Raw genomic sequence first — 13,363 nt, forward strand, 5'->3', positions numbered from 1 at the left:
AGCAGAAGGGGCAATTTTATTTGCCTAGGATGTGTTGCATTGAGCCCCATCGCTAACGTTTGATACGACAATTTATCAACTTACGAGCTGTTTAATTAATTAGCCATTGTGATAACGCCATAAAAAATATATTTTGAAATAAGGACAGATGTACATTTCAGAAAGCACACATTTTAAATTTTAGTTACCCAATCCGCAGCGAATTAACTGAAGGTTAAACTCAAATGCCTTAATTAGAATACCAAAAATTAAATGAAGATTCTTAGTATTTTTACACAGCTTTAGGAAATCGTATATCAGTCTATTCAGCACACGCTGTATTCTATAGGTTCGTGGTTCTTTAATAGCAGAGGAGAATGATCCTTTAGATTATGACACAAGCATGAAATTTTGCAAACTGGCTCCCCCTGGGTTAACTTGGTTAAACATTGCGCTAGTCGAAAATTCAAGATGGCTGCATTGTCATATCGCAAACGATAGGAAAACTATAAAACTAAACATTCAATAAAAACAAAAAGTTTAAGCATTCGCTACAAGGCGGCCATCTTGCAAAATGGTGACCATCTTTAATTTACCGTTATTTTGGAATCGTCTAATTGTAAACATTTATTGACCAAGATACATACAAACCCATAACATGCTATAAACGCACTAATTGTTATTGATAATTATATAGAAAAGTACAAGGCGATTAAGTTACCTATGTCATGGAAATAAATGGAATATTTATGTTTGTATCGTCAAAAACAGATTGATCAATGATATTTCACAATGATGTCTGTTGAAGATACATTATATAAGATTCAGATAAAGAGCTGTGGTCGTATACAAAAATACGCATTGAAACATCAATATTAAAGATTACAGTCAAATGACTTTATACGGGACTAAGTTATGAGCGTTTGAAGTACCATTGCTTCGATTATCCATTTTAACCTTAAATTATAAAATGGCCTAAGCGTTCTATTTCATTTAATATCACCAACCACACCGCCTCTCCCTCAACAATCAAACAATATTCAACAACCAGAGAGAAAACACTGTTCCCTCGAGATCCTGTGTTACTGATTGATAATAATAACTAGTGGGTGGGTTATACACAATCAATATAGACATAATACAAGATAATTCATATTATTTGGGATGCGCGGATACAGAGTTATTTTGTATTTCGTTTAAATATAATTAAAGTAGCCAAGTCTTTAACTCAGTATCATCCACAATCTTCGACATTGCAAACACGACTTATGTTGTTATCTTACCGTGAAAAGATGGGTTTCTGGTATCTAATATTTAAGACACAATGAAAATTTTGAACTTGGCACATGAATCGCGTACCAGAATGCTTTCTAGCGCCATTTGTTATGATGCAGTGACTGGATGAACGAGGCTAAACATATCTCACAAGGGAAGACTGTCGGACTAGACTAGAATATTCAGACGTCAAAGACTGCCATTCAATTTGCACTCTTCGAGAATTTCACCCAACACAACTGATTAGAAATTACAGTAAAAACAGAAACGAGTTTATATACATATATATATTCATTTGTGTCCATTTCTAGGTGCCAAAAAATCGCCATTTATCTACTTTAATATTTACAATTTTAGTTTTGTTTTCCAAAAAAAAAATAGAATGCTGTTCACATAAAAAGATATCGGATAAAAAATAACACGCATTGTACATGTAGTGATATTTAGTATATCACATATACTATACTATTCAAAAAAAGTAGGGGATATTTGATTTTTAAGTGTTATTAAAGTCACCTAATGAAACTGACGAAGAAACAAATGACAAAATGAAATGAAGTTCACATTCATCGATTTATTCCAAATGATCGTTAGACTAAGTAAGGCACAGACTGACCATTATAAGGGTAAAATGATACCCGGGGTCAAACAGCAAAGTTACCACAGCATCACAACCAAGTCAGTAACGGGTAAATCCTCCTCTGTTTGCCAAACAAGCATTGATCCGACGTGGCATACTCCTAATGAGACGTCTATGGTCATTTTGGTCCAGATTGTCCCATTCCTGTTGCAACGCAGCAGCAAGTTCTTGGACATTGGCAGGACGTTGTTGACGTTGACGTAACCTCTGTCCAAGCATGTCCCAGACATGCTCGATGGGGGAGAGGTCGGGACTCAGTGCTGGCCAAGGTAATGTGGTGATGTTCTGTTGTTGGAGGTAACCTGTAACGATTCTGGCCCTGTGACATCTTGCGTTGTCATCCTGGAAGATGAAACGGCGGCCATGACGTCGTGCGAACGGCACAACATGGACTGCCAAGATGTTGTCCCGGTAGTACTGGCCTGTAACACGCCCTGCAACAACATGTAAAGCCGTTCTTCCAGCCTCCCCACACCATAACAGAACCACCCCCAAATCGATCATGTCTGATGACGTTAACGTCTTGGAAGCGCTGGTTTCGACGACGCCACACCCTCCTACGTCTGTCCAAAAAATCAACAGTGAACCTTGACTCATCTGAAAACATCACATTGCTCCAGCGTCGATTATCCCAGTGTTGACGATCCCTACACCAACGACGTCTTACCTGAATGTGATAATCTCTCAAACAAGGGATCACGCGAGGACGTCGGGCGCGAAGGTGACCCCTATGCAGTCGATTCCGAATCGTCTGGCCACTCACTCTCACACCAGTGTCTGTTTGAAGACGAGCGCTGATCTGATTTGCTGTGAAGACACGATTTCTCAAGGCCAAGGTACGGATAAATCGATCCTGGGCTTGAGTTGTCGCCCTTGGTCGACCTGAGCGTGGTCTGTCCTGTACAGATTGTGTATCACGGTATCTGGACCATAGCCTGCTTATGACAGACTGAGAAACATTCATCGTCCGCGCCACAACCGCCTGTGTTGTGCCGATCTGTAGCATGCCAAGGGCACGTAACCTTTCATTTTGGGTAAGCCGACGCATATCAAAATTTGTTTTCTGGTCACTAAAACAATTAAACTGATGTTTCCACCCTGGAATTCAATGCCACAATGACTGTAACATTCAAAGTCAGAGTCGTGCAAATCTTGGGTTGGACCCCCATGATGATCCCAAGCATCACCTGCATTCCATGCGGTAGCTATTGGTGCGTTTGGGCGTCACATGTAACTGGAAATGTTTCTTCTGTTAGGTTCTATAGTGACTTTTTTCGTAGTCATTTGCATATTTTAGTATTATGCCCCCAAAATCAAATATCCCCTACTTTTTTTGAATAGTATAATTATATTTAGTAAATTACTCGATATGTCGATCTTGAATGAAAACTGGCACATTGGCGTAAGCAATTGAGTTCGATATTTATTATTTTTATTCACTTTCACAAAATTATATAATATATGCATATTATAATAAAAAGACAGTTCCAAGATACTGGTATTAACCCGAGGTACTTTTATGGGATTGAAGACTGTTAATCGAAAACGATATATGTTGAAATATTACAAATCAGAGTTTAGTTGTGATCTGAAACTCGGCTGGAACTGCCAAAGCCAAGGAAGAACGAACCGGGATGTTGTTCTGTACTAGGAACATGGCGCCGTGTTGGTTCCTGAAAGGCATGAAGTGTTCCCGAATGATTCTGTCCGAACAATCGTCGATAGTGCGTGCAGACGGTCGGTGCATTTTGTCCAATTGTCAAAACTGCTAAATTGCCTCATTTTGATCGCGATTGAAGGCTTCGTTAGAAATAACAAGTGTACGTCCTGATTTACTGGAACGAAATTAAATTTATTCTATCTAATTATAAGACAACACGTGGTGCAGGTGTCACGAGTTGGCCATATAACGTGGGTATTCCCACGACATTGTATTCCTACGCTCATTAAAACATTTGTGATGTTGGTGGTTGATGTGCTCCTACTTATAGCTAGTCGTATAATCGCAGCAAGTTCCCAAAATAAGTCTTATTTCTGACAACGATAACTCAGCTCAGAATGAAATAAATTGACTGGAATTTTAAACATATTCCCTTTTCGTTATCTATTGATTAACTATTATAGTGAGAACTGTCAGCTACATAATGCATATTTATCTAGAAGATGCATGAATAATTAACTTTTTTTTTCAGAGAAAAGACCATTTACTATGGCGACTGATTGGTATAATGTCGGGATATCGCCTTTCATAAGGCGACAACTCGACATCACGACATTTTAACCCAACATCACGACAACACGACATTTTAACCCGACAATACGACATTAAAAGTTTCATAATGTCGCGCAAAAATGTCGTATTGTCGGGTTAAAATGTCGGGTTGTCGCCTTATGAAGAGCGACATCATGACATCACGACATAATACCAATCAGCCACCATAATTTACTTTTTCTATGGTCTAATCGACTGATTGTATATTTGTAAATTTACCCTCGAAACCAAACGTGTACACCATAACTAAATTAATTATATGTTCATCATTAAGTGTTAATTGATTACGAAAATACAAGTAAAAACTGTGAGCAATGTAAACTTTCTAAACAAATACGTCAAATTGATTCACTTAGTATGTTTATTTACTATATGAATGAGAGAAACTCATTTACTGTTAGTAATAATTCTTGTAAATAGCCATATACCAAGGCCAAACCAACTGAATGTTTAGTTTAGTCACCAAATTCAAATGAAACATGTTTTGTTTAGAATTTTAAAACTTGAAAATGTGATTTTAAAACTTTTTGGAAAAAGCAACCCAAATATTTGTGGGTTTTAAATCAGCCTTTGTCCGCAAGAAGAAGTAGGGAATGAAATAAAATGAAATGAAATGAGGTTTAACATCCTACTTTTCTGCTCCGACTGGGCTAACGAAAACGGGCATACGCCATGCAGTGTGCTTTGAGGGACATTTTTTCTTGGACAGCGGCGTTATGGCCTACTCTTATTTCGAATTCCAATTGCCAAGGGATCTTGGTTTTTCCTCTTGTCCATGACAGGCCCTCTGTTCTGTCCCACTGACACGGGGGAACACCGCCGGAAAGTTTCGATGAACTTGCTCGGTCAATCGAATATTGGGCTTCCAGGTTAGCCAGCCAGCGTCTTACTCACAAGACCTAGGACATAAACTTGTAATCGCTGTTCCCGAAGAACGAAGGTTTAAATTGATGCGGCCGAAAATTTAGCACAATGACGTTATCCCCTAGAGATAATAATATGATTAATTGATTAATTAATGTATAAAATGACGAAACCATCTAATAGCCTTGATGAGTTAAAATGTAGAGTAACAGTTTATTGCCAGTAATCACTTTTATTCACTTATTGATAATTTATAAACGAAAAAAAGGATAGCTTTTATTAGATTATTGAAGTTGTATAAACAAAATGGATATGCTTTATCTTTTGAAAGGGCAGATGCGTGGAAACGACTAGATTGTCTTGTTTTGTTTATCAGTGGTTAAATGATGTCATTAAATACGCGCATTATTATTCACTGGCACAGGTTCTTGACTTTTGGACAATTCCCAATTATATGAATTGGGGTATTTGGACAATTCCCAATGATATGAATTGGGGTATTTGCGTGGCGAGGTGGACACCTTGTGTTAAAGAAGCCAAGTCTCTAACTCAATATCATCCAAAATCTTCAACATTGAAAACACAAATTATTTGCCAATTTAAATCAACATTGATGCTGTGATCTTACCGGACAAAGATGGGCTTCTGATATCCAATATTTAAGACAAAATAAACATTTTAAAATTGGAACACGAATCGTGTACCATAATGCGTTTCAGCCCCAGTTCTAGCAAGAGACTCGAGGAACGAGGCTATATAGACATATTGCACCAAACCAAACGGCGTATGTAGACTAGAATAACCAGGCGCTAGAAATTTGCATTCGATTGAGACTGCTGGCTTATTTCGCGGAAAATAACTGATTTGAAATTAGAGTAAAAACGGAAACCATTGAATGTATATCAGTTTATATACATTCATATTACAGTATTATATGAGTTCCGACCCACTTGTGTCAATTTCTAGGTCCCAAATGTTAGCGATTTAGCTCCTTTAAGCTCGTTTTCGCCGGTTACATGGAAACGGTCCTGTTATATTTCCATTGGACCGACCTTTTCGTCAGCGGAAAAAAACGCAGTGTTTACATTGTCGAGTGTTTGTATTTCCATGTGTACAGAAAGGTTACGTCACAAGTGATGATTTCTCTTTACTACATGAAGCCTGACATTGTTTATCCTCAGTCGCCGTCTTTTTATAATAACACTGTGTCTAAAACGTCGACCATTTGCTAGCTGAATTTGCAGTAACATAAGTGGTAGTGAACCTGCGTTTGTAAATATCTGCATGGAGGCGCATGTGCACACTTTATGCGAGAAAAAAACACTGCGAAAAAGCCTCACTTAAATCGCGCAACTTTTCCTGTTTTCGCGCAGCGCGGAAACGGTTACATAGAAACGGTCTCGTTACCTCTGCATTAGATCGACTATTTTGTGGGCCTTAGATAGAAACAAACCTGGATCGTCCGATGTTCTTTAATTTAAAATCCATCCCTTGATGATAACAAATACCAACATGCTCTTACACAAAACAATGACTTTGAAATACAACACAAAACATTATTTTAAGGTCAGATTCAATTGGTCCACGGCCCTATCAAATCCCGACGTACTTTCGCGACCAACACCGGGATCGACGAAAAGGCGACCCTCAGACTAGCGAGGCAGCGTCTTACTCACTTAGCCACCGTAGCTAACCCAAAGTTAAAAGAGCCCTAATGGACGAATCAGCTAAGATATACGTTGGAATTGTTTAAATCACTGTTTAGGTTGGGTGAGACCAGATCAGAGGTCACCACCTTTCATTATATTATTAAAAACTCTAAGGTATCAATGGCGTTACATCTAAATATTAATACAAAATTTTTCAAATAGAGATTAAAAACATGAGAAATATTTTTGGGTTGTTATGGGTCGATTGTCACAATTTTACACCCAGCAAAGGAAAAAAAAGTTGTATGTCCTGTCCTTTGATTTCCCTGAGAATTTTCTTATTTTGCTGCTTTATGGTTAATCAACAAAAAACCACACAAACCCTCGAACATCAGTGACATTCGTTCTTTTCTAGATCGATCAAAACTGTTAAATGTTAAATTTAAAAAATGTCTGAGATTTATAGGTAAACCCAAACCATACCCTACTGCTCTCTTAGGGTATATCTGGAATTATTCTCTTTTTATCCATTCGCAGGCTTTAAATCAATTTTGGTAACCTCATTGTTAGATTTGCCACAAAGTTTGCGAAAAAGAAGAAGGACCACCATTATTAAGAATTCGCCAATTTCTCCAATTGTAAGAATACTGGCGCCCATCCAGAGTCCCATATGACCACCAAGACTACCTGTGAACAAACCATAAATACGATTAATAGATTAGTATTTAATCTAATTATGTTTTTAAATGTTCAAAAATAATGCAAAATTACGGTTTATAATAACAAAACTTGATTCAAAATTTAATACTGCTGTTTTGGTAATAAATAAAATAATGCAAAAGTTGAGATTGCTCCTATGAAGTAAGCACACCTGACTTTACCCGCAAGGCCGTTTTCAGGTAAATGCAAACAGTATTTCTGTGCAGGATACCACATAGATATAGATTATTGATCCATAAAGTACTTTACTTCAAATTAAACATCATAATTATACGAATATTTCATTTTTGTTTAAATTTGTATGTAAATAAAAGCTAAATTCGGGGCGGTTTGTCTAAGAGAGTCAATTTTTTACAATCAATAAATGACATAAACTAAACGACTTAAATTATATTTTGACCGACCTTTTAGAAATAAAAGTTCATGGTTGAAATCAAATATAACAGGGTTTGGACAAATAGATTAGACACATTTCAAACGCTAGCGCCAAATCATTAAGAATACCATTTGGGGTTAACAATGCCCCCACCAAGCTGTCATAAGTTATATATTTGCCACTGTAAAAGCAATCCCACAAAAATAATAAAATATTATATTGATGTGTTTGACAAAAGGGTTAAAATAAATGAAAATAATGGTAAAAAAAAATTGAATAACATATGCTGACCTAGAATGGTTTCAGGTGTGTAAACAGGGCTTTGTGCTATAACTTGTACTAAAAGGTCTTCATAATATACTCTCAGGCTTAGATAATTCTTTCTGTAAAAATAATCATAAAACATTTATTAGATAAGTTTAAAATGTTATCGAACTAAGTTTCATTTGAAATGGGTTGCTTTATTAAAGTTACATTATGTAAGATTTAGATAATAGTGTCAAAATAGATAATGAAAAATGAATGTAATGAAATATAAATTATTCTACGCTACGTTATAAGTGTTTGAGGTTTTGACAGGATGTAGCGCGGATTGTTTATTATCGTAGCAACGGTACTGGACAAAAGTTTTGATTATGCATTTAATTTTTAATACACATGGGTGTTCAAATCCATTTAAATATCAGTAATCCGATGATTAGAGGGTTGATTATAGTCTTGGAATGTGAATGAATGTCTAAATAATAGTTTATATAACAACAAACAGGGTTATCTCTTACATAACGCATCTTTGATTGTAAAAAAAACAAATAAATATACATGTACTAAATAATTTGCATGAATTCAATTTCAAATATATTACCTGACAGTTTAACAAAAATTAACTTACATATTCCCAAATCTATATTAGAATTTACCTTTCATCAACCAAATATATACTTCTAGACACCAATTATTTTCGATAACATACGTTACCTTTCATCAACCAAATATATACTTCTAGACACCAATTATTTTCGATAACCTATCAGTCTGGACATACGTTACCCAGTCTAGATATTCATTACGTTCGATCAACCGTCTTCATTAGCCCAGAACAGCAGGACGTTAAACCCCATTTCGTTTAATTTCTTTTCAAAGACCAAATCTATCCTTGTAAGCACACATTACCCATTCTAGATACATGCTGCCCATTCTAGAAACCTATTCTAGATGCTGATTGCCTTTTCAAGATACCTATTGCCCATTCTAGATATCTATTGGCCATTCTCAATAGCCATTGCCCATTCTAGGTACCCATTATCCATTCTAGATACCTATTACCGATTCTAGATACTCATTTACCCATTCCAGATACCTATTACCCATTCCAGATACCTATTACACACTAGTCTATACCCGCCGATCCAATGTGACAAGTTATTTGTTAGGTATCCCTACCTAATATAATCTGTACTGTTCAGGTTCAATTTTTCTTTCATGTAATCTAGATACAGATCAGATAGATAGGTAGTGGACGATACTTTAGTTGTATACATATCAAACGCGCATGGCATATAACAATCACAGGATTCTCTGATTGTCTGGTTCAAATATATCGCATCTGTAATTAAATAATTAAGCATAAACCATTTTTACAAAAAGTTTATAATAATACGCTGATTTTTGCTATATATTATGGCTAAGGTTGAGTACCAGCTTCCAAATATATCCAAAATACAACATCGAGACGCATTTAATGGGCAATCTGTATATTAAGTTATAAAAATATGTTATCAATTACACTTTAGATAAAATATAGCGATCAGCCTGTATGATTAAACAAACGCGTTCGTTTTTCAATAAATTGCTAAAAATGTAATCATAAATGAACAAAAGGGGGCAGCTAATTACATCCTGAAAACTCAATAAGTCTGGTATTAAAATTCATAAATTGATAATACCTTACTATAATAATACTTACAATATTCAGGCAAATAACAACTTTCTTTTAGCTTTAGAGAACAATACGGACCTGAAACTATAGGTAATAATGATTGTAGTTGAAACAATAATCGACTATGGCCAAAATAATACGTTTTTGGTAAATAAAAGAACACTTAAGACACAGGTAGATCAATTTCCTTTCGGTCTGTTCATAATTGATTTCTTTGCAGGTAGATAACTCAAAAGGACGTGATGATATCTTCAACTAATGTGTTTATTCTCTCGATTGTTTTATTATAAAAGTGAAGTGATCCCCAAGAGACTTAAAGATACAATATGTGACTTTAGATGGAGGCAGACCACCATTAATTTCCCCATTGACTTCAATGTTAATTCTGGCCTCTTTGCCCACCTCCAACTTTTCCCCAAATTTTCGTTGGGCTGAATGCTTTTCACTACAGACAGCGGAACAAATGGTCATGTCTTTGCACTAAAATTTGTATGAGGTTGACCACCAAAATTTTGAGATACACAAACTTGAAGAAGCATACTAAAAACATGTAACTAGTTGCCGTACATATCGCCGTAGCTAACCTGATAACCCTCTTATCCTTCCGCCTCAAAATCATGAATATTTACCAAAACCTGGCAGAAAATGTTAATTCAAACCCACTTCATCCATTCTAGACCAGAAAATCAACAAAAATGGATGAAATTTAATGGTGGTCTGCCTCCAGATACAGAGCTGGTAGTTCTCACTATAATAGTTAAACACTAGATAATATAAAGGGAATTTAATGAAAATGTCAGTCACATCAATCCACTCTTAACCGAGAATTTAGCGATCGAATTTTTGGCCTAGCCTCGATCATCATTACTAAAGTCGGTAAGATAAAAAAACATAGTCTCGATTATCCATTTCAGGATTAAACCATGAATTAAAGTTGAGCAGCCAATCGGATCCTAATCCAGTAAATACCGTAGAGTTGATTATGATCTGGATAAGTTAATTCCAGGCCTAGGTAATGACCTACAAATAGGCAGATTTAGCTCTTGCATAATGTATGTTTAAACAAAGCATATCTTATATACAAGGGGTATTGTAAGTTTTCACCCAAAATAAAATCAATGCGTTTCAGTCGATCAGCCAGTGGAATTAAGGATATTTAAATATGCACAACTGCGAGCATAACGTTGATGTTCGAACGCCACATAAGTAATGCGAATGCAACGATTGACAAGTCCGAATTAAATGGGCTAATTGCATGCGTAGATGGCATTGATGTTATAACTTAAGTGGGACAGTGTGTTCCAAGCTTTACCAAAATCCATTCACGAGACATAATGTTATAGCGACTGAAGGACGGCAAACACAATTAATCCCCCCCCCCCTCCATTTAGCTGAAATGGTCGGTGACAATTATTTGAATCCCCTGTACTTAATAAAAGTTCGCGCCTTCATAATATAGTTGATATTTAACATTAAATACTCGTAAGTAAGGGTAGCCATTTTTTTTTTACTAAAGCCATTTCATAGAAATACCTTGTTTCGAATACCGTTTAAAAATAGATATATGTCTACAGCTTTAGTAAAGGTGAATTGTCTTACCTGAATCTGATAAGCCGAAGCAGCCACATTTCCTGTACAGATGTTTAGCTCGACATTCACTCATACATTTCTCGAATGTATACGAATCGTTTTTATGTTCTAGAGGATTCACAAAGCCTTTAGCGTCCGTATCAATACATGGACGATCACCAAAGGCAATAAAGGGTTCCGGAAGAAATTTGTACTGAAATATAAAACATGTATGTATTATATTTTACACTCGTAAAATCTAAATTTAAAACACATATAAATTTGGAGTGGTTTTTAATTTGAAAACACCCCAAATCTAGTAAGAAGCTACTTAAGTCGATGCTAAAAATAGCAAGCACCAGTAAACACTCGTTTTACCTAGCGCGCCTGTCCTACGTTCATGGAAATAACGGCATTTTGGATCACTGTAATCCTGTACATGTATGCATCTAAATGAGCAGAGAGAGATGGGGTTTATCGTCTACTCGACATAAACTAGCAATGGGAGAAAACCGGAGAACCCACAGAAAGCCCACGAGGTTGGATAGGCGACCCTACTCCTTGTCACCAATGACTCAATTACGTACCTTATTATGCAACGCACACTCGTTAAAACTAATACGTTAAAACCCATTTTATTTCAAATGAACGTATGTTTATAGAATGTTTTATTATACCTGTGTCTTGCGTATACCAATATGAGTTGTCATTCCACCAGCTGCCAGGACGCTTGGCGAATCTGCTGTCGGCGTTATGTGAGGATCGTGAACTATGACCTTAACACCTGCTTCCATATTTGGGCTATACATATAATTCTTCTGATCCAAAAAGATTTGCATGTTTAGGTTTGCTTCGGCGCCCCATAACTTGGTTTTTCTGGTATGCTGGTGATCCGAGTTGAACGTAAAACATATGCCAGTATCCATGATCACAGGTTTAAAGTAATGTCGACATGGTTTGGAAACTCCGTCGAATTTACACGTTTCCAACATCACATCTAAATCTACAGATATATTCATCAGCCATTCCTTGGTAAGATTTTGGCTATAAAACGGACCAAAATTCGGATCACTCCAGTTCGCTTTTCCACCTTCAGCTTGGAGGTAAGATAACTTGGCGAAGAAGCTTCTCATGGTAGAATCAGGGTTCAGACGGGTCATGTTAAATGGACTGAAGTTGCAGAGAGTAATTGCGGGAAATGGTTCGTGTTTGGATCCTCTAACATTCACATTGGTCAGGGTTGTTCTCTTGTAGTAAATCTCTAGTTCTTTATATAGGTTATAGGCAAGTACACCGAACATCATAGATATAGCCATAAACCACCACATCCTGTTATTAAGACAAACAAACAGACTAGGTGTAATCAGTGTTTCATTGTTAAATAATCTAACAATCTGAGTAAAATACAGATCTATATTTCGTTCCGTTTTTTATGCTTTCTATGGCCTACACTACATGAAGATCTGACCAGTTGTACTGGGAGGCGGCTTTTGACCTTATGACGTCAGACATTGATTAATGAGCTTTGACGTTTCTAGGGGTTTACCACAGTTCCATGCAGAGCACGCCAAGAACTCGCCGTAACAGACCGTTTTATTGGCTAATTCCTCACATCAACTAGAACGCCTGTTATATAACAACTCTTCCAGATGTAAAGACAAGTAAAACAGAATTCTGAACTATAAAAAACGAAACGAAAAATGATCTGTGTTTTAATCAGATTGATTATCTAATGAAGAAATCAATCAATGGTGTGAATGGAAATGAGAGGAACCACAGCCTATGTTTAAATTATTTACAAATAGAAAAAGTATGGTTTATATATATTTCAGAAAGATAACTTTTAAAATTCATATTTAACGTTGATATACATTAAACTTTAAATGGAAAATACAATTATACTAATTTATTTTGGCGAGTATAGTCTACATTATATAAAACATCAAATTAAAACTTTCAATAACAAGCTAATGTATATTTTTAACGTAGATGTATATTAAACGCATACTTTAAAAAATGGAAAAAATATATACTAATTTATTTTGGCGAGTTTAATCCAAAATTTGCATTATATAAACCTTCA

The 13,363-nt window shown here is 36.0% G+C and overlaps 1 protein-coding gene across 1 annotated transcript; it reads right to left on the reverse strand.

Moving 5' to 3' along the window:
* Positions 1–7,097: 7,097 nt before the first annotated feature.
* LOC126829459 (acid-sensing ion channel 3) lies at positions 7,098–12,583 on the reverse strand. The gene is made up of 6 exons (XM_050559368.2): positions 11,958–12,583; positions 11,311–11,494; positions 9,739–9,795; positions 9,216–9,378; positions 8,067–8,158; positions 7,098–7,366 (listed from the first exon to the last, which is right to left on the reverse strand). The coding sequence occupies exons 1-6, from the start codon at positions 12,579–12,581 to the stop codon at positions 7,203–7,205; spliced, it is 1,284 nt and encodes a 427-aa protein (XP_050415325.2). The 5' UTR covers positions 12,582–12,583; the 3' UTR covers positions 7,098–7,202.
* Positions 12,584–13,363: the final 780 nt, after the last annotated feature.

The sequence above is a fragment of the Patella vulgata genome, chromosome 8 (assembly GCF_932274485.2).
Source record: "Patella vulgata chromosome 8, xgPatVulg1.2, whole genome shotgun sequence".
Lineage (NCBI taxonomy): Eukaryota > Metazoa > Mollusca > Gastropoda > Patellidae > Patella > Patella vulgata.

Bases quoted from the DNA above. Each gene is read 5' to 3' on its own strand.
- LOC126829459 (XM_050559368.2), bottom strand. From the start codon at position 12,581: ATGTTCGGTGTACTTGCCTATAACCTATATAAAGAACTAGAGATTTAC. The intron at 11,495-11,957 runs GTATAATAAAAC...TTTATATTTCAG, and splicing joins TTGGTATACGCAAGACACAG to TACAAATTTCTTCCGGAACC. The intron at 9,379-9,738 runs GTAAGTATTATT...ATTTAATTACAG, and splicing joins TTGTTATTTGCCTGAATATT to ATGCGATATATTTGAACCAG.